Here is a 25,432-nt window from a genome sequence, read left to right on the forward strand (position 1 = left end):
ACCCGCAGCAGACGGGAACGTTTCCCCCCAAAAGAAAAAAAACACTAACCAGAAGAAAGTTTGGTTATCTTCTGGTGCATAAACATCTCGAGCCTTCGCTGCTTTGTTTCTACTTCAGGGGGCTTTTATTTTGTAGGTCATTTCCTCTCCTAAAGCAGAAGCCCACCAGCGACTCACTGGGAGACGTCCCTCGACTCAACGCGTTGCTTCTAACCGTCACGACTCTGCGGCATCGAGCGCTCGGTGTGTGTGTGTGTGTGTGTGTATATATATATATATATATATATATATATATATATATATATATATTTATATATTTATATATATATATATATATATATATATATATATATATATATATATATATATGTATATATATTATATATATATATATATGGTGGGGACCTGTGACCTCATGTACGACCTCACTCTGTTAGATTGAGTTTCATTAATATTAACTTGTGAGTATGGATTGAAATCAACCAACGGGGGGCTATTGCTGTGATTATTATGATTATTATTAATAAGAAGTACTTCACGACGCAGAACTACTTGATCAGATTTCAGAGGATCAGCCTTCAGGTGGATGGAGAGAACAGAAAGAGAGAGAGAGAGGATGGATTAGCATATACCTCATTCCCAGTCCAGCGGCGCTGGACCTTAAATGCTACGTATTGACATTAACTATAAACAGCATTATGTACTCGGTTTAACACGTCTCACTCGTGTCGTAGCGCCACCCGGTGGATAGTTTGCTCATCGCTGTGTGTGAAGAGAAGAGAGAGAGCTGCGGAGGTGAAGAGTCTTTATCTTTTCTGGGGACCATCTCCTTCTAGATCTTTGTACAGGTTTACGCTTTATTTATTCCATCAGTAGTGCTCGGTTTTTATCTTTTATCTTGTCGATGGTTTGTTTTCTTAATAAAACTCACAAAAGTTGCTGCTGGTGGTCTTGATTCAGTGTACAAGTATACGAGTTATAGTATACATTACATATTATAGAAACAGTTATAGTATACAGTACTTATGTTATATATTATACGAACAGAAGCAGAAGTATAGTATATAGCACTTATAGTATATATTATTTAAACAGTTATTATAGTACTATAGTATACCTTATATATATAAGAACAGAGTTATAGTATTTATATATTATAGGAACAGTTGTCGTACATTGTTGTATATTATCTATTATAGGAATAGTTATAGTATATAGTACTTATATATTATAGAACAGTTATAGTAGCAGATAATATAGGATATATATATTTCCCCAAAGTACTTGTACTGCTTGTATGCACACATATACAGTACATATTTTGTATATATATATATATATATATATATATATATATATATATATATATATATATATATATATACATAAGATTGCAGAAACCTTCAGGAAGAAGATTCTGTTGGTAATCAAAGCCACTTTCAAGATGACAATTTTAATATTTTTATTTTATATATATATATATATATTAAATTTCATGCGCATATGAATATATAAATATATATATTGTGGTATTAGTACTGCTGCTAGAGAGACAAAAAGAAGCGTGAAGGCGAGCAGTTTTCATGAGTACTTCTATTGGACCGCTGAATATTCAGTACATAGAAAACATTTCACACCACGTCAACATCTGCAGAACATCTGGAGAACATCTGGAGAACGTCTGGAGAACCGTCCCCAGTTACATATATAAAACATGACACTATAATTAGACGCATCACTTATAAAGTACACAATGTTTTAAAGTCTTTACAAATGGGCTTGTTCTTGTCGACGGGGCAGAAAAATAAAACCACGTGAATCTTTAGTCTCGTGTTTACGCGATTAGTATTTACAAAGACTCGTGTCAAAGGTTATTCACATGTTATATATATAATACACTGTTACACTAGAAGATTCAATATGATCCAGACATTGTGCTTAAGAACGAGAGAGAGAGGTCAAATGTAGGTCGCTGTGGAGCGGCTTCGTTTAAAGGAACAGTTTCAACGTTTTAGGAAAACGCTGACGAGATGATCGGACCCATCGGACCGTTAAAAGTGATAAATATATATTTATCTAGATTTATATATCACCTCTCATTACACCGTCGAACTCTGGATTAACGGTTTAAAACTAAAACGGTACAAATCGATGCATCAGATCCGGAGATATCATCCTTTACGTGTCAAAACCTGGTGCTTACATTACCCACAATGCAACGGAGCTTCGACAAGCTAATCGGGAGCTAGCCTTCAAGGAGAGTCTAAAGGTCTGGTAACGTTTTCCTTCTTTCTGACTCCACACTTTCAGATTTTTTAATTTTATAATTGTTTGTAAGTTTCAAACTTGTCGTCTTTAACCGACACTGCCTCAAGTGACATCACTTGAGGCAAGTACATCGGTCTTAAGATGGCTCGCGACGCTAAATCATCGCTTCCCTCCTGCTCCACATTTTATTCTCGCGATTCTTTTTGGCATAAAAGTACAAATCTTGCAAATTTACAACCGCTTTGGGATGTCACACTTTTCTTCCCCGACGGCAAATCAAATCAAGGAAGAAGCGGGACTTACTGCTTCCCCCACTTCCTGTGGTAGAAACGGCGGGAAAATGTCAAACAAAGACAAAAAGTTTGACATTAGCGTTTTTTTAATCAGAGCTTGACGTCTGCTCGAATAAATTAATTTTACCCCGTTAATCACATTCGATCGCCTGGCTCTCTGTCCGCAAACTTTGTGCTAAGCTAGCCTGCTCTATCTTCTCATCCACGAAAGCAAAAAGCGCGTGTTTTTTTCTGAAAACGTGAAACGTTAGCTTTAAAGCGCTCCGTATGAAGGAAATCTGCACTCAAAGTCACAATGAAACTCCCTTTTTCTGTTTAGTTTTTACGGCCGAATTTCTTAAAGTGAACAGTGCAACACTAAACTACGTTAGCTAGGCGGCGTCCATTGCTTTCTCACGCCGCCACACGGCTACGACAGCGTCCGAGTACAGACCGAATGCCTTCAGGTCAGTGCTAGCTTATGTTACGTCCCCGTGGGATCAATTAAAAAATTATCAAGATCAGACAATAAATAACAAAATGCAACGACTTCCTCGCTAACGGCGTTAAGCGCGACGCTGCGTGGCGAGGGGAAAGAGTCGGAGAGGAAACCGCTGCGCGGTTCGTTGAGAAGCCGCTCCGGGGCTTTGGATTGAGTCCGTTCTCTTTAAATCTCTAATCCTGCGAGAAGTCCTTAAAGTGCTCAGAAATAAAGTTTTGAAGACGTCGATGAGGAGCTGCTGAACGGTTAACAAACGGACCTTTGGGTGAGATCATTTGGTCACGCGGCGGTAAACTGCACCAACGAAGAAGACAGTGAGACGCAGGCGAAAGCTCCGGGAGGAACAAAAGAGACTTTGGAAGCTTCAATTTACCAAAGTGGAGACTTTCAGGTTGAATATGATGAGCATTCAAACCGCGAGAGAAGAGAAATAACTAATTATGTTAATAGAAAATGTCGTAATATTCTGTTAGCATAAAGAGAATAGTCATAATATTAATTATATTTAAAGTCTGAACCTTTTGAGGACAAAGTTTCAAGATTTAAGTCGGAAAATAAAAGAATACATTTGTAACATTTAAGAGGAAAGTTGTAATAATTATAATATAATTAAAGAACGCAGTCATGGCAATCATAACGAGTTAAAATAGTGACAAATAAAACAAGAATGTTTTATAATAAGTGCATTTTCCCATGAACTGGCTCAACTAAACCCTGAAATAACTGGAATTATTGTTTTTGATTTCTAACATTTTGTTGTATTTCTTTGGTTGTTGGTAAAATTATTACAACTTTATGTTTTAATAAATTACAACTCTTTTCCTCTAAATTGTCAAAAGTTTTCTTCTGCGCTCCATAAACATTAAAACGTCTGACACGGCAGTATTACTCTGTGAGTACTCGAGGAATGACGCAGAAGACGGGAATGTGGCGTCGCTTCGTGTTCCTTCGGTTTCCCTGTGCTTCATTAACTTGTGCATCGTTAGTTTAAATAAGAAATACAACGCTTAAAAAGGAGGCGTGTCCCGCTGTAAACATCACTATTGCACAGAGCGTTCTGGTGAGATGCATAAATACAGTATAAAAATACAATGTGGAGAGAATCTGGAGCGGCGGCGGCGGCGGAGGGATCCGGGTGACGGTGATCAGGCTCAGAAGGTCTGGTCGTCGTTGCAGGACTCGGTGGCGTGGCCGAAGGCCTCACAGATTTCGCAGTAGGGCCTCTGGGCGGCCGGGTCGCCGTGGAAGGTGCTGTGGGGGACGGCGTCAGGGCTCTGCGCCTGCGTGGGACAATCCTCAAGGTCGTGGAGGTCGAAGCAGTCGCAGATGTCGCAGAACAGACGAGGAGTCGCCTTCTTCTCTCGTTTAGACGAGCAGCCGAGCAGCCTGGAGACACAGAGCAGGTCAGGAGGGGTGTGTGTGTGTGTGTGTGTGTGTGTGTGTGTGTGTGTGTGTGTGTAACATCTCGCCCACCCGTCCGTCCCGTCGTTCCCGTTGAATTCCGCCACAGCGAGTTTCTTCAGTTTCACCTTCAGCTCCTCGTTCTTACGCTGCAGGTCCACAATCACGCTGTTCAGGAAGTTGATCTGAGGACGGAGGAGACACAGGTGAGGATGGAGGAGACGCAGGCGAGGTGGAAGGAGACACAGGTGAGGCCGTGAGCGGTCTCGTGCCAGTCTTACCTGGCCCTCAGCAAACTCTTTCTCCTCCCTCAGCTGCTGCAGAGCGCCGTCGCCTGCGGGGGCAGGAGGAGAACATTTGATAAATGAAGAAGAAGAAGAAGAAGAAGAAGAAGAAGAAGAAGAAGAAGAAGAAGAAGAAGAAGAAGAAGAAGAAGAAGAAGAAGAAGAAGAAGAAGCAGAAGCAGCAGCAGCAGCAGCAGCATCTCCAGACCTGCAGCGGTGATCCTCGCCTCCTCACCTGTGGGCGGAGCCTCCTCACCGTCCTCTTCCACCGACGGCCGCCTTCCCATGAGCCTTTGCTCCAGGCTGCGAACGCGGCTCCGCAGCTGCTCCTTGTCTCCCTCCAGCGTCTCCACGGCCGCTTGCAGCGTCTTGGCCACGGCGTTCTCCCCTCGCAGGACGGCGATCTGCCGTGATTCAGACGGACGAGTCAGAAACACACGGAGCGAGGCGTGTAAAAATGATAAAACGAGGAAGAGGAGGAAGAGGAGGGGAAGTCAGGAGCACCTCGGTCCTCAGAGTCTCCAGCTCTCGGTCTCTGTCGGACAGCAGGACGCCGCCGGAGTACTGGAAGTTCATTTCTGTGTCGAGGGTTTCTCTGAGGAGAGAGAGACACAGACGTGTTGGCCGTTGACTAACAGAAGACACGAAGACTAATCATGATGAGATTTATTTTTGGAGAAAATATGTGCAACTGTGAGAGAATCTGTTTTCAGTACTTTCTATTTAAGGCAAAATATTATTTTATTATTAGTATATAAAATATGATTCATTGTGAAATATTTAAATTACTACAAATTATACATTTATACATTATGTCATATTATCCAATGACACACCGCTGACACTCGGCCTTTTGTTAACTCGTTTGAACTACATTTTGGTGCTTTTAATTCATATTTCAACTTTTTTCACACACAGACACGCACACACACACACACACACACACACACACACACACACACACACACACACACACACACACACACAGGGCTCACCTGGTCTTCATGTCCGGCTGCTGGAGCTGCTGAGAGGAAACAAACCGACAGCAGAAGTTTAAATAGAAGATAAACCGTCTGAGCCGTTCAGCGCAGCAGGAAGTCCGTCCTCGCTTTGCCAGAACCGCCAATCAAGTCACCGAGTCTGATTTCTGATAGCAGGAGGACGCCACCGCCGTTTTTATAATAATAATAATAATGTGTATGTATATTTTAAAAGGCGGGTACCTCCTCAGGGTGCAGAGCCTTGTGGGAGGCGGCCAGCTTCAGCTCCTCACTGAGAGGGAAGAAGAAGAGACGTAAGACTTAAAGACACGACGGTCTGTGAAGTATCCTGACACACACACACACACACACACACACACACACACATACAAAAGAATTGAAGGATTTGGGATTAAAACAAAAGAAGCATTAAGGTGATTACTTCAGATGTGATGAGCTGAAAGCTTCTGGAGCCGGTTGGATAAACTTCAGCTGTTTTTTTTTATTTTTCATGGTTTCACTTTCACATTTGCAGCAAAGAGTCCAATAAGTTATGAACCGACTTAGAGAATTGTTTTTTTAAGTCAAAAATGTCAAAATCTGCAAACAAAAATAAAAACATCGGACATTTTTTAGACGTGACCTTCAATGAAAAAAACGACGCTCAGATTAACAGACGATGCAGACGAGGTCACTGCAGACCTCGATTAAACATCGCATCCAATAAAAAAAGAGTTGCAACCGCATTTAAATAAACTTGTTCCTGTAGGAATGCCACATTACACGTAGCCGGGTATTTACGGAAACGAATATTTCTGCCTCTCCGTTTTCAAAAATAACGTCGTACACACATGATCGTTTTCCAAAAAGTTTCTGTTCACATGAAAACACATAAATACGCCACCGAGCGCCGTGATTAGTAAGCAAACTGTAAACAGAGGACGCTCATATATGACGTGATGCATTTTTAGTCGCGTACGGTGACGTTTGAGGACGTTTGAGTGCACACGCAAAAACGAAAACGGAGTTTTCATAGATCTCCGCTTTGGCCGGAGTTTTTAGAAATGATCGTTTTCCGTAATGAAATCTCCGTTTTCGTATAAATGAAAAGCAAAACCGCATGAATATATATATCTATGCGTTTTCCCCTCGTGTAAACGGGGCCTTCGAAAGCAGCGCTTTGGGGACTCAGCGACAGCTTCTAGATGTTCAAGACAAAAACATTTTCCATTGATGCGATTCAAACATACACAAAGTCTGTTTTACACATCGTTAGCAGACGTGATGCATTCAAGTCCTTTTATCTCTCTTCTTGGTGAACATCTGTATCTGTTCCTCTCTGCTTTGAGCGCTTCCAAGAACACAGACTGTTAAATACTGACGCTCGCCGCTTCAGAGCAAACAGAGACGTCTATTAAAAGCAGCGAGGTCGGTTTGGACCGAGACGACTTCCTGCAGGTTTAATCCAGAGACCGGCAGCCGTCTGTCGGTCCCGTTTTAAACGTCTTAAAGGATTAAACATCTGTGAAGCCTCACAGAGCGTCTGACATGCTGCAGAGATACGGGACGCAGCCACGAGGACGCCGACCCGTCCGGGAAGTCGCGGTTCTGGGTATTTTTGGACGCCGGAATCGACGTGAGCTCTCAGGATGTGTGTGAGAGGACGATGTGTGTGTGTGTGTGTGTGTGTGTGTGTGTGACCGGCAGCAGCTGGATGACACGTCTATCTGCCCGTGTGTGATGTCATCGCCTCATCCCAACACAGCAGGGAGGAGAGCAGAGGAAGCAGAAGCTTTGTTACGTCATGAAGCTCCTCCTCTCTGTGGAGGAAGCGTCTCTTCCTCTCTCACAGCGAGCAGCAGCGTCTATCATTTATTCAAGAGTGAAGATTGTAGTTTTTAAACTTTCATTCCTGCACTAGAGCACACGCAGGAGAAGGTGTGTACTTTGAATAACAAGTGTTGGATGGATAAGGCCGACATGTGGAGGTTCATATCGAGGCCAAACCATCAGGGTTTGACCTCCAGAAACCACATAAAACACACACAGCTGCTCTGTGAGAGATGCCACAAAGGTCACATTGATCCCACACACACACACACACACACACACACACACACACACACAAACAAACACACACACACTCTTTCTGATGTCAGGGCCGCCGCCATGTTGGAGCCAGGCGGTCCTAGGAGGAGAGACGGAGCGGTTACATAACCGCAGCAGACTGAGGAAGGAGGGAGGAAATTAGGATGGAGGGAGGGAGGATGGAAGAAGGATGGAGGGAGTGAGGGATGGAGGGAACGAGGGAGGAACACATTGAGGAGAGGAGACGGGACGAAAGCCACAGATTCCGCTTTGTGCAGAGTTAAAAAAAGACTTTGGCAGAAGCTGCTTCTGTTCCACCGAAACTAAAGACATTAGTCCGTCTGAAGCTCCGCCCCCTTCGGGACGACGACGCGATGATCCAGCTAATCAGAGCCATCCGGAGCTCTGACATCACAGCTTGGGGCTCTGATGACTCGGGGGGGTGTGGCGGGATGATGTAAACACACACACACACACACACACACACACACACACACACACACACACACACACAAATGCATCAAAGTCAATTGGAAGAGTATTTTTAACTCGCATCAGAAACTCTTTCCGTCAAAGCTCCGGTGGCAATTAATATTTTAATGATTTGTTGCTATGCCAACACAGGAGTCTGTGATGGATTCAGGACCAGAGGGCTTTCATTCCTACATTTAAGGTTTTTACAGCAAATCATTTTGCATCATCTGAACGCAGGGTCTGAACGAGGTCTTATTCATTATAAGTTTACCTGACGTGTGGTTAAAGATTCAGAGATTTAAGGAAGTACAACATTCTGAGCGGTGAAACATAAGGAAACCATTTCACCCAACAGTCACCATCATGTGCAACAACAGAGACGCTGCATATTATGGGCTTCACACAACGTCTCAGCCTGAGAATTGTTTTTATAGACGTGTGTTTAAATGCAATTACATGGAGGAGGAAGAGGAAGAGGAGGAGGCGGGAGGGGCACCTTGAAGGACACACACACACACACACACACACACACATGCACACACACACACACAGACTCACATTTCCTTGCACAGGACTCCGATCCGCTGGTTCTCTGAGCCGCTGCGTTCCCTCGACAGACTGAGCTCCTCCTGGTGTTTAGAGTTCTGCTGTTTCAGAGCCTCCAGCTGAAGACACACACACACACACACACACACACACACACACACACACACACACACACACACACACACACACACACACACACACAATGTTACACATTTTACGATTCTCCGGCAACTTCTGGAGCTTCTTTCTGTGCAGCTTCATGATGTTTCTTTGCGTGTTTCATGATTTCTCTGAGGAGAAGTCAAGTGTTTGGACTGAAGCCCCTCCCCCTTAACGTTAACGCTCAGTTTGGTGAAGACGTCTGTGGATCCGGACGAAGCTTTGCTTTGGTCTACGATCGGTCCGACACCCAAAGGTGTCATGTTTATTTCAAAGCGACCCACGTACAGTTCAGACATGAATGAACCAGATTAAAGCTCCAGCGTCTGCAGCTCGCTGACGGGTCGTAACAAACATCACACAACAGCAAACTGCACAGGAGGAAAGACACAATGCTACATAACACATGAGCACCCAAGGCGAACACACACAGCAGAACATTAAGAGTAAGTAGTAAAAAGCATCATAATTAGGAAAAGAGGCAAGAAATCTTCACGCTAGAAAAACTGGAACCAGCAAATGTTTGAGGGTTGAAATGCTTTTTGTTGCATTTCACATGTTCTAGTTCTTTACCGTCTGTAACAAAGAAGACAAACCCCCAAAAACCACCTTCTGTTCACCATAAACACACATATTATACGCAGCATCACGTTCTCAGATCCAGTGAACCAGCTGCAGAAGAGAAGAGGCGTTCTGGGTCGCTGAGAATCTCCACCGTGACACTTTGTGGTTTTTTTGGCGAGTCGGCAAAGAGCAGAAGGAGTTCACTCCACCTAAAGCTAAAAATAAATCACCCAAAAACTAACCTCACGCAAACTTTAAGTCTCTCATTGCATTCATCCAGAGACGCGGGATGTGAATTTAAAAAAAAAAAGCACATCTCAAGCATCATCATAAAGACACATGCAGCGCTGCGATCTGAGCCGCTTTAAAATAGCAACAAAGTCCACAATAAACTAACACGTGAGACTTCCAGCTCAATGCAGTTTCTCTTTTTTCATCCCTCATTTTAAATGACAGGTGAAAAAAAGAGAAACTGCATCGATTCACACGCGTCTGCAGCGTGTTTCTGTGCGCACGTCAACACCTTTGCGGGGTTCTGACTTTTTTTATAGCACCTCGGTATTCACAGGGAGCTTTGGTCTGCAGATATAAACACACACACACACACACACACACACACACACACACACACGTGCAGAATGTAAACATCCGACCCCGATGCAAATCCTTTCCTGGAGCCCATCAGAGACGCCTCGTCCTGCACAGAGCGACACAGTGAAGCTCTTCACTGAGCTGGAAGAAGCTCAACAGACGCTCGTACCTGGTAGAGAGGAGAGTTCGCGTGAGAGGAGTAACCCTGATGCACAGCGACTACGTCCATGCACCTGCAGCGCCGCCGCCGCCGGACCTCCAGCTGTGTACACCTGTCTAACAGCAGCAGCTCCTCTCTCTCTCTTTCTGCAGAGCGAACTGAACGCTGGAGCAGCCGAGCATCAATAAAGCATCCGCTCATCCCCCGCTGTGCACAGCTGTGAGGGGGAAATGGAGAGTGCCACTCTCTTTCTCTCTCTCTCTCTCTCTCTCTTTCTCTCGGGTTAAAGAAGCTGAGCACTTCCATTATGTAACTCAGACCAGAATAGGCTCCTCCCACTACACCCCTCCCCTTCTGCTGCCCACAGTCTTGTGTCCTCACTTTGTGACAGCCTGTGTTCTCCCTCCTCTCTTCCCGCTCAGCGTTCCACGTGAATCACTTTGTTTCACAGAACTGGGTCGGATTAAAGACGACTATCGTCTCCCGTCGCAGTCTGTGAGGCTGCAGATCTGATGTGAGATGTAAGATATGTTATAGTCTGGACGCAGACTATCTCACTGGGGCGGCAAACAAACATCTTTAATCCTCCATCATTTGCTCGGTCGCTGAAATGTCTCATGTCTTTTGCACATTTTTTTCCTTTTCTCTGCTCATTGACCGCATGATGTCTTGCTCAGCGAGGGAATCCTGATGCGACCGCGTGATAAACCTGCAGGCCGCACGTGTGTGTGTGCCGCACGCATGTGTGTGTGCATGCTTTCTGACACAGGAAGTCACACACTCGGCGGCTCACCTGCGTCTCCAGCGTCTGCTTCTCATTGGTCAGCTTCTCCAGCGAGCGCTCCGTCCTCTCCGACCGGCCAGCAGCCTGAAACAAACAGCAAGATCTTTAACAACATGCAGCAAACAAGCTAAACGTTGAACTGTCTTCTCTAATCTCTCAAAATATGTTCAAAACAAGTACGCATGTCCTCAGTGGTCTTTATTATATCATACATTATAATAATTAATATTATTCTCGTGTGTTTTATGCTGCATCTCATCGAGCTGCAACAGTGAATCAGTTGCAAACGACAAATAAACTTCAACTGTAGGAAACATCGATTTAAAGCTGTGTTAACATATTTATGACCACTTGAGGGCAGCAGAAACAAGCTGAGATGGATGGATGAATAGAGAGAGAGAGTGAGAGAGAGAGAGAGAGAGAGAGAGAGAGAGAGAGAGAGAAATAGAGAAATGAATAGAGAGACAGATAGAAGGACAGATAAATAGACAGATAAAGACAATATTGAGTATTTTCAAACGACTGTTTTCATATCTGAGAGAGTAAACATTCGCTTATTTTCCACATCCAGTAGATGTTCTGTTATTAGTTCACTGCTCACATAACGATATCAGTCATCACGTCTGAGTGAGGTTAAGATTCTGTTACACAAAACATCTGAATCTCTCTGACGTTATGGAGCCAAAGTCAGAAAAAGCCATTAGCACTTGAAAAAAGAAAGCAGCGCGCTATAAATAGAATGAGGTCATTAAATGTTGGCAAAAAAAAAAGGAAGTGAGTCTGAAGCTCGTTCACTTTCACTGTAACGAGTGAAGCGAGAGGACGACGCTCTGAGGGAAAGAGCTCAGAACCTTCTGTGACTCACAACTACACACTTTTAGAAGAATATTAGAGCAGCAGAGACTGTGCTTCACCTCTTTATTCATTCATTCATCACAGCGTGACTCATCCAATAAACACTCAATGTCAGTGTACTTTGTGTTTTTATATGTGAATATTTATGTTTTTCTCTCCACATAAATGATACATTTAATCAAAAATTGTTACTTTCAAACATGACGTAACTTTCCTATTGTTGGAAAGTGACTAAGTACATGAATAAAATACAGTATTTAAGTCAGCTACTTGTACTATATCTGAGTATTTCAGTTTTTGTTGCCTTTATACTTCTATGTCACGACATCTCAGAGAAAAATACCGGAAATGTTACACCACTTTATTTAATTGATGCATTTAATGACTCGGAACTTTACTGATTCAGAATAAAAACACAAAATATTATCATTAAATATGTAATAATATCAATGAGCTCCACCTTAACAAGCTACAGCATGAAAGTGATGAACACATTAATGCATCAAGAATTACAAAACCATAATATATTAAATATTATTCTGAAATGGGTCAAAGTACTTTTTTACTTTTGGTACTTAAATTCTGATACTTTTAACTCTACAGTGTGGTATTTATACTATTACACTAGTAAAACATCTGTGTACTTTCATGTTAATTTTACTCTGATTGAGTTGACGATCTCTTTTTCAGGCAGTTTTTATTTCCGACGATGGAGACGGTATTTGAACGCATCGTGACAACAAACAGCTGTGAGACTGTTAAACTGGGACGGATGAAGAAAAACAACAAGACTGGTGCAGACCCAAACAGGAACGTGTGCATGTGTGAGTGCGTGTGTGTGTGTGTGTGCATGTGTGTGTGTGCATGTGCGTGAGTCTGTGTGTGTGTGCATGTGTGCGTTAGTAATGTTTTAACAACTTAAAACAAGGTGCCTGTGGCGCTCCGGTCTTCAGAGTGAAGCGCTGCACAAACTGGGAGTGAAACACGCTGGAGGAGTATTTAACAAGAAGTACTCTTCCTGTATTGTGTACAAATACAACGACGGGAAAACACACATTTATATACAATGTGAAAAGTATTGTATGTGCATTAAAACGTACTATTATATTATTACTGTGTGTTAATGTGTGTGTTGTTTTTATGTAGGTCAGAAGTACAACATGTACATCTGAGATGTAGTACAGTATAAAGTACTATATGTACCTCTGGGGTGTAGTGCAGTATAAAGTACTATAAGTACCTCTGAGGTTTAATGAAGTATAAAGTACAATCTGTACTTCTGAGGTGTAGTACAGTATAAAGTATTATAAGTACTTCTGAGGTTTCGTGGAGTATAAAGTACTATAAGTACCTCTGAGGTGTATAGTATAAAATAAAACATGTACCTATGATGTGTAGTGGAGTATAAAGTACTATACCTCTAAGATGTAGTACAGTATAAAGTACTATATCTACCTCTGAGGTGTAGTGGGGTATAGAAGTACCTCTGAGCTGTACTGGAGGACAGGTACCTCAGGGTTTAAAGTACATGTACCTATGAGGGTTTAAAGTACAACTACCTCAGGGTTTAAAGTACAAGTACCTCAGGGTTTAAAGTACAACTACCTCAGGGTTTAAAGTACAAGTGCCTCATGATTTAAAGTACAAGTACCTGCAACAGCTCCGTCTCTCGGCTCTGATTCTCCTCCTCCAGCGTTCGGACGTCGCTCTTCGCCTGCGCCGCGCTCTGCTGCAGCTCTGAAGGAACCACAAGGACGACATCATCACGTCTTCATCATCATCCCGTCATCATCATCATGTCCATGCGGAGAGAAGAGAAGGCTTCACTCTCTAAAAACTTGTGTACCTTGCATGATCCTCTCCGTCCTACTGCTCTCCTCCTCGGCCGTCTGCAGCTCTCGTCTCTGAAACGGAGGAAACGTCGGCGCTGGTCACATTCTTGTTCCTTCAGCTCACGATGAGCGGCTCCACAAAACACGCGATTAAATAACTCTCTTAACGAGGCCACTTTCACGACGCCCACGAGCACAACTCCTCACAGGGAACGCAATTACACAAATAAGGTAACAGACTGGACCTCCAAGGAAGTTACGCTCTACTTAGAAAAGTCCCTTTTCAGATGTGATCTCTCTTCTGGAGCTGAAACTATGAGGATTCATTGATAAACAGAACATTCATCAACTATTTGAGTTGAAGCCAATTTCAAGCCATTAAATTTGCACCAGCTTCTCAAACGTGAACTAACAAGCTTTACACTTCAATTAAATTTACATTATTATATAACTGCATGTTTTTGATCATCTCTTCTGAAGGAATAACCCACTGGTGAGGATGTATTTGCCTCTGTTTGTTCCTTATGTTACACTGCGTCTCCTCCCTTTATTCCTTGTCGTACAGACAGTTCCCTCCTCTCTTACCAGGCCGGCGAGCTGCTCCTCCAGCGTCTTCTTATCTTGTTGCTCAGACTGAAACTCTTTCTGTTTGCTCTCCAGGTCGACGCTCAGCTCACTGATCTGTGGGGAATCGGTACAGAACATTTGTACACGAGCCATAAACCGCCCCGACAGTAGCGTTAACAAACACACATGGAGCTCCATCAGCTGTTGACATTCGGGGCTAAAAGGAAACGCCGGCTTCTCTGCTTGTAAATGATGCGTCGGTGAGGCCGAGGCGCTCACCCTCTTCTCCTGCGCCTGGGCCTGCGCCTTCAGGCTGCTGATCTGCTGCTGGGACAGAGACGCCGCGTCCTCCTTCTGCCGGGACGCCCGCAGCCGGAGCTGCAGGTCGGACACCTCCCGCTCCAGCTCCATGATGCGGGAGCGCTCGGACACCGTGGCCACCTGCAGGGGAGAGCCGAGGAGACTTTAACCCGATTATAACAGAGGTTCAACCCCAGCGACAAGTTCACTGAGAACACCACGGGGCTGGGACTTACAATCGTATACACTTTCAGTCCCTTATGTTTAAAAAAACATTTTTTTCCAGAGCCAAAAGAGACAATATATGCATATATATATATATATATATATATATATATATATATATATATATATATATATATATATATATATGCATATATATATATATATATATATATATATATATATATATATATATATATATATATATATGCATACACACATCTATTTAAATATGACCTTGCTGAAGTAATTATAAGTAAATAACTGTTATTGTATATTTTCTGTTATCCCGGAGAAGTCGGGAAAAATGAAAGTTAGGCATCGAGTAGGAGTTAAGACTCTTCATAACACGACCAGGACTTTGAGTTTTTAGTGGTTTTAAGTCAACCAAATATAGCATAGTTTTCTATTTTCTAAATTAGAATACAACTACTTATGAATGCTGAAAATATGAAAATAATTAAATAAACAGTAAACTGAAACAGACAGAAACAGACACTTAATCAATCAGTGAGACTGAATTAGTAGTAATAAACCTAACATCACTAACTTTGTGTGGCTTTATAATATGCATTAATAATATCAATGATCTAAAGCAAGAGTTCTTCATCCTGTAAACCTCATATCGTCCTTCTAATATGGACACAGGTGAAGATAAACCAGTTTAAAGCACTGGTTAGACTGGTGACGAAAGGAAGGAGCTCTGGAGCGCCAGCAGAGAACCAGAAAGACTCAAAGACAACTTCACATGTTTCTCACCGTCAACAAATCCCATGAAAAGACAAAAACCAACAGTTAATGTATCGTGTGCGTGTGTGTGTGTGCATGTGTGTGGAAGCCACTGCAGCGCCTCTACTTCCTGTTTACTCTTCAAACAAAGCAAATGAAGCGAATATGAGGTCAGATTCAAGGTTTATACCTGACCAATAGTCCTCAAACCCTAAAGGGAAACGCAGAAGTTGCATGCGAGAGAGATCAATATTCTTCATGGATAGATTATTTCTGTCCATTTCTGAAGAGACAAACTAACACGCTGTTTGTTTCGGTCGTTTCATGGGCTGAAAGAAAGAAGAAAGATGATGTCCCTCGTCTTCAAAAAGCATTTAAAGAATCTGTCTTCAAAAGAAGAGCGCTCATGCACACATGCACAGTCGCCATAGGTCTGGTTATTCAGAGAGCTCGAGTCCGATGGGATGTCAACGCTACGAGGGAGCAGCTAGGGGATGGCCTGCATGGTGTCTGCATCATGTCTGCATGGTGTCTGCATCATGTCTAAATGGTGTCTGCATGGTGTCTGCATCATGTCTGCATGGTGTCTGCCTGGTGTCTGCATCATGTCTGCATGGTGTCTGCATGGTGTCTGCATCATGTCTGCATGGTGTCTGCATGGTGTCTGCATCATGTCTAAATGGTGTCTGCATGATGTCTGCATGATGTCTGCATGGTGTCTGCATTGCATCGTGTCTGCATCATGGCTGCACCATGTCTGCATGATGTCTGCATCATGTCTGCATGTCTGCATCATGTCTGCATGGTGTCTGCATCATGTCTGCATGGTGTCTGCATGGTGTCTGAATCATGTCTGCATGGTGTCTGCATGGTGTCTGCATGGTGTCTGCATCATGTCTGCATGGTGTCTGCATCATGTCTGCATGGTGTCTGCATGGTGTCTGCATGGTGTCTGCATCATGTCTGCATGGTGTCTGCATCATGTCTCCATGGTGTCTGCATCATGTCTGCATCATGTCTGCATGGTGTCTGCATGGTGTCTGCATTATGTCTGCATGGTGTCTGCATCATGTCTGCATCATGTCTGCATCATGTCTGCATGGTGTCTGCATCATGTCTGCATGGTGTCTGCATCATGTCTGCATCATGTCTGCATCATGTCTGCATGGTGTCTGCATCATGTCTCCATGGTGTCTGCATCATGTCTGCATCATGTCTGCATGGTGTCTGCATGGTGTCTGCATCATGTCTGCATGGTGTCTGCATGGTGTCTGCATGGTGTCTGCATGGTGTCTGCATCATGTCTGCATCATGTCTGCATTGTGTCTGCATGGTTTCTGCGTCATGTCTGCATGGTGTCTGCATCATGTCTGCATCATGTCTGCATCATGTCTGCATCGTGTCTGCTGTATTCGTGTCATGACTAAAAACCCGGAAAGCACATCGCAGCCCCGCTGCGGGGCGGCCAGCATTACCCTGGTGTCCTCTAAATCCCTCTGGAGCTTCTCAGCTTTGGTCTTTTCAAAGAGCAGGCTCTGCTCGAGCTCCTTTATGCGGACATGCTCCAGTCTGGTCTGCGTCTGTTAGTAAGAGAAGAAGAGCGGGAAGAGAAGGAGAACAAACACCAACGCAACACCGACATGCCAGCTGTGTGTGTGTGTGTGCTGCCGAGCAGAGAGGAGGCAAGACGCTGAAGAGGAGGAGGAGGAAGATGCAGACGAGAGAGGAAGGTGAGTGCATGTCGGAGGACTGACGGGGTGAGGCAAAAAAAAGAATTTTTAAAAAAAAGCAGCTTTTTCGAGAGACTGACGTGTGGATGAGAAGATGACTGCAGACGGGTGGAAGAGACAGAGGAGAACTAAAGCATGAATGAATAAACTGAGAGGAAGAGGAAGGGAGAAGCGTTGGGAACAAGCAGATGAATGATTCAACGATGTGCAGGAAGGAGAAGAACCTGAGACAGAATGATTGATTGGATCATCGACTATCAAAAGGGAAAAGCAGCAGTTTAGTGGCACTAAATAATATAAACGGGGAGCAGAAGAAATCAAACTCAGAGAGGACTCAGTATTGACTGTTTCAATCTTCCTCTAAACTCTACTGCAGTAAAACTCGACTCTGGAGGAGAAATTTCTCAAATGAGTTCTTCAACTTGCCATTCAGTTTGTCAATAATTAACAGGTGAATCTCATGAACACATCCAGAGATGGAAAGCTGGAGTGAGTGAGAGGATAAGGTTTAATGGAGGGACCGGGTTGCGTAACCAGATGTTACCTCCAGGTCTCCTCTGGTGATGCAGGCCTCCTCCACGCTGAACTGCAGATCTTCCACTTTCCTGTCAAACGGGGGCGGGACGAGCACAAAGTTTACTTCCCTCCGCCTATGCATTAGACGTCGGTCTCTGTGAAACCGGACTCACCGCTTCTCCTCCTCCAGCTGGTTGAGCAGCTCTACTTTGTCGCGGTCGGCGGCCTCCACCAGCGAGCGCAGCTGGTCCAGCTTGGCCTCCGTGTCCACCGCGTGCTGCCGGGTGGAGAACACATGCACCAGGAGGGCCAACGCGGCGGAGAGGAAGGACGGGAAACTTGTGAAGTCACGTGTCATACATGTTCAGATGATGGTGCAGTATTCCAAACGTGCAACATGACTTTCTTTCTGTGCAATATTCCCAGATAACTCCTCCCCTTTTCCCTCTTTTCACAATCAGCTGTCAGCACTAGCCTGTTTATTACTGTAATTTAACACTTTTTTAAACTGCATCTAATACATTTCTTGTACATATCACCACCTTCTGTACATATTCCACCGTATGCACAGTGTTGAAATATTTTATATTTGTTTTATTTCTTTTCCTAGTGTGTTTTCAGAGAGCTCTGCACAATAATTCCAATGTGTCTGGATTGTTTGTCTACACACACATGGCAAATAAAAAACCTTGAACTTTAAAATGTTTTTTCTAATCCATTTTAACCATTAAAAAAAAAAAAAATCTTTAATTGGGTAAAGTTGCAGACTCAAACTATAAAAGGATGTCTATTTTAATATTATTAGTATCAAAATAAACAGTAACGCTTGTGCGATATGTTCAGATGTGTTAATATGTGTGTAATAATGTCTGTGTGACTGGTTACGGGTGAAGAAGATGTCTCCTTCTGACCTGCTCCCGTCCTTTCCTCAGCAACAGCATCTCCTGCTGCACCTCCCCGGCGTGGCTAGTGGCCTTGGCCACCTCGTAGCGCTCCAGGTCTCGCTCCGCCAGCAGCTGCTCGATGTGCTGCTGCTTCTCCTTCAGGGCCTCCTGCAGCGCCGTGGTGCCAGAGATCTTACGGGCGTAGCGAGCCGACGTCTCTGTCAGCTGGAAGAAAAGCGGCGAGGAGGAAGGGGAATAAACCCAGAGCGGAAAACGTCAGCGTTGACTCACAGGAAGTGGACGTGAATAAACCTTGAGGGTGTCGCGCGAGTCCTCACCAGTCCGGCCCGGCTGGGTTTACCGCTGACGGACGAGGTGGCGGAGCTGAGCGAGCTGATGGAGGACGCGCTGGGGCTCCTCTTTAGGGCGGACATCCTCCGCGAGGTCTTGGCCTTGGCCGGCGTGGTACACGGGAAGCCGATGCGCGTCACCTTGTGGGCCGGGGCGAACAGGCCGTACCGGGACATGCACTGGAAGTACCTGAGAGGAAAACCATGGGGGTTAATTAAGAGCGTCTCCCCTCCAGATTATAAGGAGTTAACAGATGAAATGCAGTCAGAGGGCTCCACCTGGTGCCGGCCACGGCGCCATCGTTCTTCCCCAGCGGCTCGTCCAGCTCCACGCCGCACCAGCCGCCCTTAGCGAAGTCCGTCTCTCCCAGAAAGCGCACGACTCCGGCCTTGTTCCCGCCGACCTGCGCGCGGAAAGACAAAGAAAATATGTGTTCTTTACTCCTCTATTTACAAGGAAGGACTGAGAATCACACAGGGCTTTGTTTACGCTGTCTCCACGGTAAAACTAACACAAAATAAACACACATGTGCTAACGCCAGTGTACGTCCGCTTACGTCCAGGAGCAGAACTCCAGCAAAGTTATTTTGTTTTCAACTGTTTGTTTAACTATTTCCTCTTTAATTCTGTCACAAGGATATTTTTCGGCTGCCCGAATGTGATTCATGACACGCTAAATTTGTAATGTTTTCGCCAGAGAGGTCCAACAGGAAGACAAGCGGGTTGGAGAGCAAGAAGCAGGAACAAGGAGCCGGAATGCTGACACCGGGATTGCATCTCAAGTCTCTTAACCGCATCCCAAGTCTCTTCACTTGCATCCTAAGTCTCTTAATCGTATCCCAAGTCTCTTTAATTGCATCTCAAGTCTCTTTATCTGCATCTCAAGTCTCTTAATCGCATCTCAAGTCTCTTTAATTGCGTCTCAAGTCTCTTTATCTGCATCTCAAGTTTCTTAATTGCATCTCAAGTCTCTTTAATTGCATCTCAAGTCTCTTTATCTGCATCTCAAGTCTCTTAATCGCATCACAAGTCTCTTTAATTGCATCCCAAGTCTCTTTAATTGCGTCTCAAGTCTCTTTATCTGCATCTCAAGTCTCTTTAATTGCGTCTCTAGTCTCTTTAAGTGCATCCAAAGTCTCTTAATTGCATCCCAAGTCTCTTTAAGTGCATTCCAAGTCTCTTAATTACATCCCAAGTCTCTTTAAGTGCATTCCAAGTCTCTTAATTGCATCCCAAGTCTCTTTATCGCATCCCAAGTCTCTTTAATCGCGTCCCAAGTCTCTTTAATCGCGTCCCAAGTCTCTTTAATTGCGTCCCAAGTCTCTTTAATCGCGTCCCAAGTCTCTCTAATTGCGTCCCAAGTCTCTTAACTACATCCCAAGTCTCTTTATTACATCTTAGGTCTCTTAATTACGTCAATGTTTGCCTGACTTAAGTCTTTTCCTAGCGTTTTACTTCCTCCCTATGATGCATCGCTGGTGGGAGGGGCTAAGAGAGGAAACAAGGAGCGTCACGTGTTTTCTGATGACGGCGGATCAGCTGGTCAGAGCAGAAATAAGAGCTTTGGGACGGCCGTCAACTGGCGTGGGACAACTTCCGGTCGGAGGAGGAGCGAGGAAACGACCAATGAGAGACTCGGGATGTAGCCGGGGAGCAGAGGGAGATAACGAGGGACAGGTGACAGCAACAGGTGAAACTCATTAAGAGGAGAGAACTTTACAACTAAAACAGGAAAACAAAGTAGAATGAAAACACTCGGACCGTGACAGAAAGAGCTCCAGCTCTGCGGGGAGCTGACCAGACGACTGCACGCACCAGATGCTGAAGATCAAATCTCACAGGTGTGCACGTTGTCAAGAACAGATGTGGAAATCGACACGTTTGCAGCAAGAATCTGACTTGAAACACTTCTTTTAGCTAAAAGCAGTGACTAGTTGTGACGGTAAGACATCTCTGAGCACGTTAGTGGCTTCATTCTCCATTACCAGCACTCGGTCTCCCAGCCTCAGCTCCCTTCTCTTCTTCATGGACTCCGTGTCGGAGACGTTGGACACCGACTCGCTGGACGTGAGCATGCGGTTGAGAGCGGCGCTCGTCTTCACGCCGCCGCCCGGACCTGCAACGGTGAGAGAAAGCTTCAAGCAAACAAACAAACAAGCAGACTGTACATCATCCGTGAAGAGCGAGCAGCTTACCGGCGGAGGCGGCAGGCTCGCTGGTCCCAGAGGCTTCTGCTGCCGGCTCGGGGGTCTTAAAGGCTCCCGGTGCAGACTCGGTGGTCCCAGAGGCTTCTGGTGCCGGCTCGGTGGCCCCAGAGGCTCCGGCTGTTGGACTGGCCCGCCCCCCGTTGGCCTCCGCCTCCGGCAGCGCGGTCCTGGACAGCTTCGACGGCCGTGTGAATATCCCCTTCCCATCCTCGCACTGGAAGTACCGGACCGTCGCCACGGAGCCGTCGTTCTTCCCGATGGGCTCGTCCAGTGCCACGCCGGCCCACTGGCCCGGGGCGAACTGCGTGCCCCCGATGAACTGCACCTGGCCGGGCTTGTTGCCGTTGACCCAGACCCGCTCGCCCACCCGGAAGTCCGTGCCTCCATCCTGGGTCGGGGAGGTTCCTCCAACAGGGGACTTTTCTGGAGGAACCGGCTTCGGAGCGCCTGCAATCACAAGCAGTGGCTTTCATTTACCTCTCGTCCATTCACATCCAGCGTACGAGGCGTCCCAAGTCCCTTAATTGCGTCCCAAGTCTCTTAAATGCATGACAGGTCATTTTAATGTGGTCTACAAAAGAGACATTTACTTTTCTTGCAGGGTCATATTTATCATTTATTTACACAGAAATGTTCTCTTGTTTTATTCTGTCCTGTTGCTTTAAATCCTCATCACATATTTACTTAAATATATCTCATTGTCGTTAAATACATCGTCAGGAAGTGAGTTCTTACCGGAGGACGGAGACGTCTTTGACGGCGCCCCAGATGTGCGCACTATTTTGCTCGGGGGTTTGAGCCCGCTGACCTTGCCCGGTGTACTCATGGCTCCTTGCTTGTCCATCACTGGCAGTGAGGGGGGTATCTGGCCTGGTCAAGGGGGGCGCTAGGCCTTCCCCACCGCCCCATAAAGTCCAATGTGATGGACGCAGCTGGAAAACAAAACAGAAAATACCAGAAATCATTTGAATATCAAACACTTTGGTGGAAATGGAAGCTCTTTTATTACTGTTCATTATTCACATGAAAAACTAAAGGATGAAGTGTTCCTTTGTGTTGATGAATGTTAGTCATAAACTGAAGGATGAAGTGGTCCTTTTATGAAGTGGTTAGTAAATGACTACTATTACCGCTGGCCATCAACATGAAACTCTTCTGGTATTGTCACAGATTTCCAGCCCAACAAAACAATGTTTTTAACATAAATGTTAATACCCCAACAGTTGTATCGTACCGTCGACCATGCGCATGCGCAAGGTAACACGAGCAGCCTCGTCCTCCACGCCGCTCCCTCCCCGCCCAGCCGGTGCTGCCAGACCACAACAACAAGCGCACCCCGACACAGAGCTGTCAAACCCGCCCGACCCCCCGTTATCTTCAGCCCCGCGCCATTAAACGAGCACAACAATCCCGCTGCTTGTGCGCTGCTGCTGCTTTTGTTAACGCTGCCACGGCTGATGACGAGGCTGGCCCCGCGTCTGGGATTTACTGCGTCGACAACATGAACTGTTACGTTCCCGTAAAGCGGCATTAAAGCAGACATTAAAAGCAGGGAAAGTTACGGCGGAAGCTTACTTGTGTTTTTGTCGGTGTGCTGGGTCTCAGCGGTAGACGTCGTGGCTGAGCGCAGCGGAGCTTTTAAAGAACCGTTACACCTTTTTCTTATTTCTTTTTCCAACGGCTCTTCCTTTCCTCAGCCCCAGCCCAAGCATGACGTCACCCTGGGAGCTGATGCCGCCTTCACAGACCGAGCACGAAGCTCGGACATCCGAGGATCGCGTTTGGTGTTTTTTTTCTTCTTTTTTTTTATTGCAAAGATTTCGGAAAAGACAACACGATGGAAACCGGCACAAGCAGAATAAATGGCCAAGTCTATATATATCTGGCAGACTGATTGGATTACATTAAAATAAATATTTAGAGAAAAAGCAACGATGTATTGATTTCACTTTACATTTCAAAATAAGAGACTTTTTACAAAGCTAAAAAATTACCTAGTCTAGAAAGGTAAACACTTCGTATCACACTAATTAAATAATTGGTTAATATAGAAAAGCAAAATAAGGACATAACTTAAGTATTATAAAGTTATTTTAAATTAAGACATGCAATTAATATTTACCAATATAAATAAAAAATCATGTGATTGAAAGAACAAATCCGGTGTAATTTGGTTTATCAATTATTTTAAATGAATCTCATTTTTAAAGAAACAGTACTCCGTACAGCAAGACAGATGTATTGTTAAAAACGTCCTCGCTCTTATCTTTTTTTAAAATTACATTAGATTGTATGCATTCATTCTCTGCAAGTTATTTAACGTGTTCAAAAAAAATAACACACTAATACGTGACTTTTGTTGGTGATTCAAATGTTTAATTTATTGACTGAACACTAAACTTGACAGGATACAAATATTGAAAAATATATTCACAGAGACACAAAGACAGAAATGAACACAATATGAACTTTTACATTGTGTGTGCTCACTGCCTTCATGGTGGATGTTTGTCTGTTAAATAGATATTGACACTGAAATCTTTAAAACCTCCCTCTGGCTGTTTAACTGATTTGTAAATGTTATGCTAGATAATCAGTGAGTTACTATTTAAAGTATTTTTATATATATATATATATATATATATATATATATGAAACTGGATACATGCATACATATCACCTATGGTAGTGTCAATTAAAAGATATTTGCAGTGTAATTAGATTGAGTCACCATGCAACAGATTTTTTAATTGCTCCAATTAAATCCCTCCCAAGGGTTTAGATCTACGCACACAGGACTTAGCTGCTAATTATTATTTTAGGTGGTAATTGTTTCCACAGTAAAAACAGTAAAACCTCTTTCCTACAATATGTTATAGTCAAACTATGACAACAGTAATTCTGTGTCTATCGACATCGAGGGTTTTTTTTTTTAAAGCTTTCGGTCATCGATGGTGGAGACGGCCTTCTCAGACGACTCCGCACGCTCGATGCCGCTGCTCCGACCCAGCAGCTTGCTCACCAGCTTGTCGAAGGAGCCACTGAAGGCCGGGCTGGAGAAGTAGTACACCACGGGGTTGAGCACGCTGTTAAAGTAGGTGAAGCACACAGAGGTGTAGAACGCCAGGTTGGCCTCCTGGAAGTAGTGGCACTCGTCGTACCACGCCTTGAGCACCCACACGGCGATGCGCGACACCGTGCTGGGGAAGAAGCAGGTGATGAAGATCAGCGCCACAGCCGCCACGAACTGCACGGCCCGCTTGATCTTCCCCTGCTTGTCCAGGGTGCGGACCCTCAGCTGCCACGTGATGCGCGCGGTGCAGAAGGCCACGATGGCGGTGGGCAGGAAGAACTGCGTGACGTAGAAGGCGTTGTGCCAGGTGGCCAGCGGGCTGAAGCCCATGCAGATGTTGAAGCTCTCGCACTGCGTCCGGTTGCCGTTGTAGAAGAAGTGGTCGTTGGCGAGGAGGTACCCGGTGGCGACGAAGATCAGAGCCCAGAGGCCGAGGGACACCCAGAGCGCGTAGCCCAGGCCCAGGCGGTTGACGCGGTGCAGCGGGTGCACGATCTTGAAGTAGCGGTCCACAGCCACGGCCGTGAGGAAGAAGATGCCGGCCGCGCGGTTGGCCGCCAGCAGGAAGAGCAGCAGGCGGCACATCACGTCGCCGTGCAGCCAGTTCTTCCCCCGCCGGTAGTAGTCGGCCCGGAAGGGCAGGCAGAACAGCACGATGGAGTCGGCAACGGCCAGGTGGGTCAGGTACACGGCATTGGGCTTCCACGCGTCCATGTGGAAGATGAACATCCACAGAGCCACCGCGTTCCCCAGCAGGCCGAACATGAACTCCAGGATGAGGATCGGCGGCAGCAGCCGGTCCAGGAGCGGAGCCTCGAAGGCGCAGCACTCGCCCGACGCCGCCGAGAGATTCATCTTCAACTTCACACACAGACACACACAGCCGCTCTGAGCAGAGTCAACACCAGTTTGCGGTCTCGCCCACGGCTGTGAGATAGTCGTGTTTGCGCTTTCGCAGCGGACAAACACGGCGATTCCTGAACATCTGCGCGCCGCCGCGGTTTATCTCCGGGGAGGCGGCGTCGACCCCGAAGGAGCGAGGGGACCCGTAAATGTTATCTGTCGAGGGAGAGCGGCGCTTCATTATAAAACG

At 45.2% G+C, this 25,432-nt stretch overlaps 2 protein-coding genes across 4 annotated transcripts; both read right to left on the reverse strand.

The window, feature by feature from the left end:
- Positions 1 to 1,575: 1,575 nt before the first annotated feature.
- Positions 1,576 to 22,981, reverse strand: clip1b (CAP-GLY domain containing linker protein 1b). Of its 3 annotated transcripts, none has more exons than XM_068573757.1 (23): positions 22,842 to 22,981; positions 22,002 to 22,198; positions 21,255 to 21,713; positions 21,045 to 21,175; positions 19,338 to 19,462; positions 19,047 to 19,248; positions 18,736 to 18,933; positions 17,998 to 18,101; positions 17,853 to 17,913; positions 17,054 to 17,158; positions 14,607 to 14,768; positions 14,346 to 14,441; positions 13,775 to 13,832; positions 13,580 to 13,665; positions 11,083 to 11,157; positions 8,828 to 8,934; positions 5,951 to 5,999; positions 5,723 to 5,748; positions 5,232 to 5,322; positions 4,963 to 5,131; positions 4,725 to 4,777; positions 4,516 to 4,628; positions 1,576 to 4,428 (listed from the first exon to the last, which is right to left on the reverse strand). In XM_068573757.1, exons 2-23 carry the CDS (start codon positions 22,108 to 22,110, stop codon positions 4,194 to 4,196), a joined length of 2,814 nt encoding a protein of 937 aa, XP_068429858.1. In that variant the 5' UTR covers positions 22,111 to 22,198; positions 22,842 to 22,981; the 3' UTR covers positions 1,576 to 4,193. The 3 variants fall into 3 exon arrangements, with proteins under 3 accessions (XP_068429858.1, XP_068429857.1, XP_068429859.1); XM_068573756.1 differs by having other exon boundaries at positions 5,723 to 5,751; XM_068573758.1 differs by lacking the exon at positions 17,054 to 17,158 and having other exon boundaries at positions 5,723 to 5,751.
- Positions 22,982 to 24,198: 1,217 nt separating this feature from the next.
- Positions 24,199 to 25,194, reverse strand: LOC137783884 (hydroxycarboxylic acid receptor 3-like). Its single transcript, XM_068574227.1, has one exon. It carries the CDS (start codon positions 25,192 to 25,194, stop codon positions 24,199 to 24,201), a length of 996 nt encoding a protein of 331 aa, XP_068430328.1.
- Between the last annotated feature and the right edge of the window lie 238 nt (positions 25,195 to 25,432).

The sequence above is a fragment of the Clinocottus analis genome, unplaced genomic scaffold (assembly GCF_023055335.1).
Source record: "Clinocottus analis isolate CAN_PGR_092001 unplaced genomic scaffold, fCliAna1.0.p SCAF_13, whole genome shotgun sequence".
Taxonomy (NCBI): Eukaryota; Metazoa; Chordata; class Actinopteri; order Perciformes; family Cottidae; genus Clinocottus; species Clinocottus analis.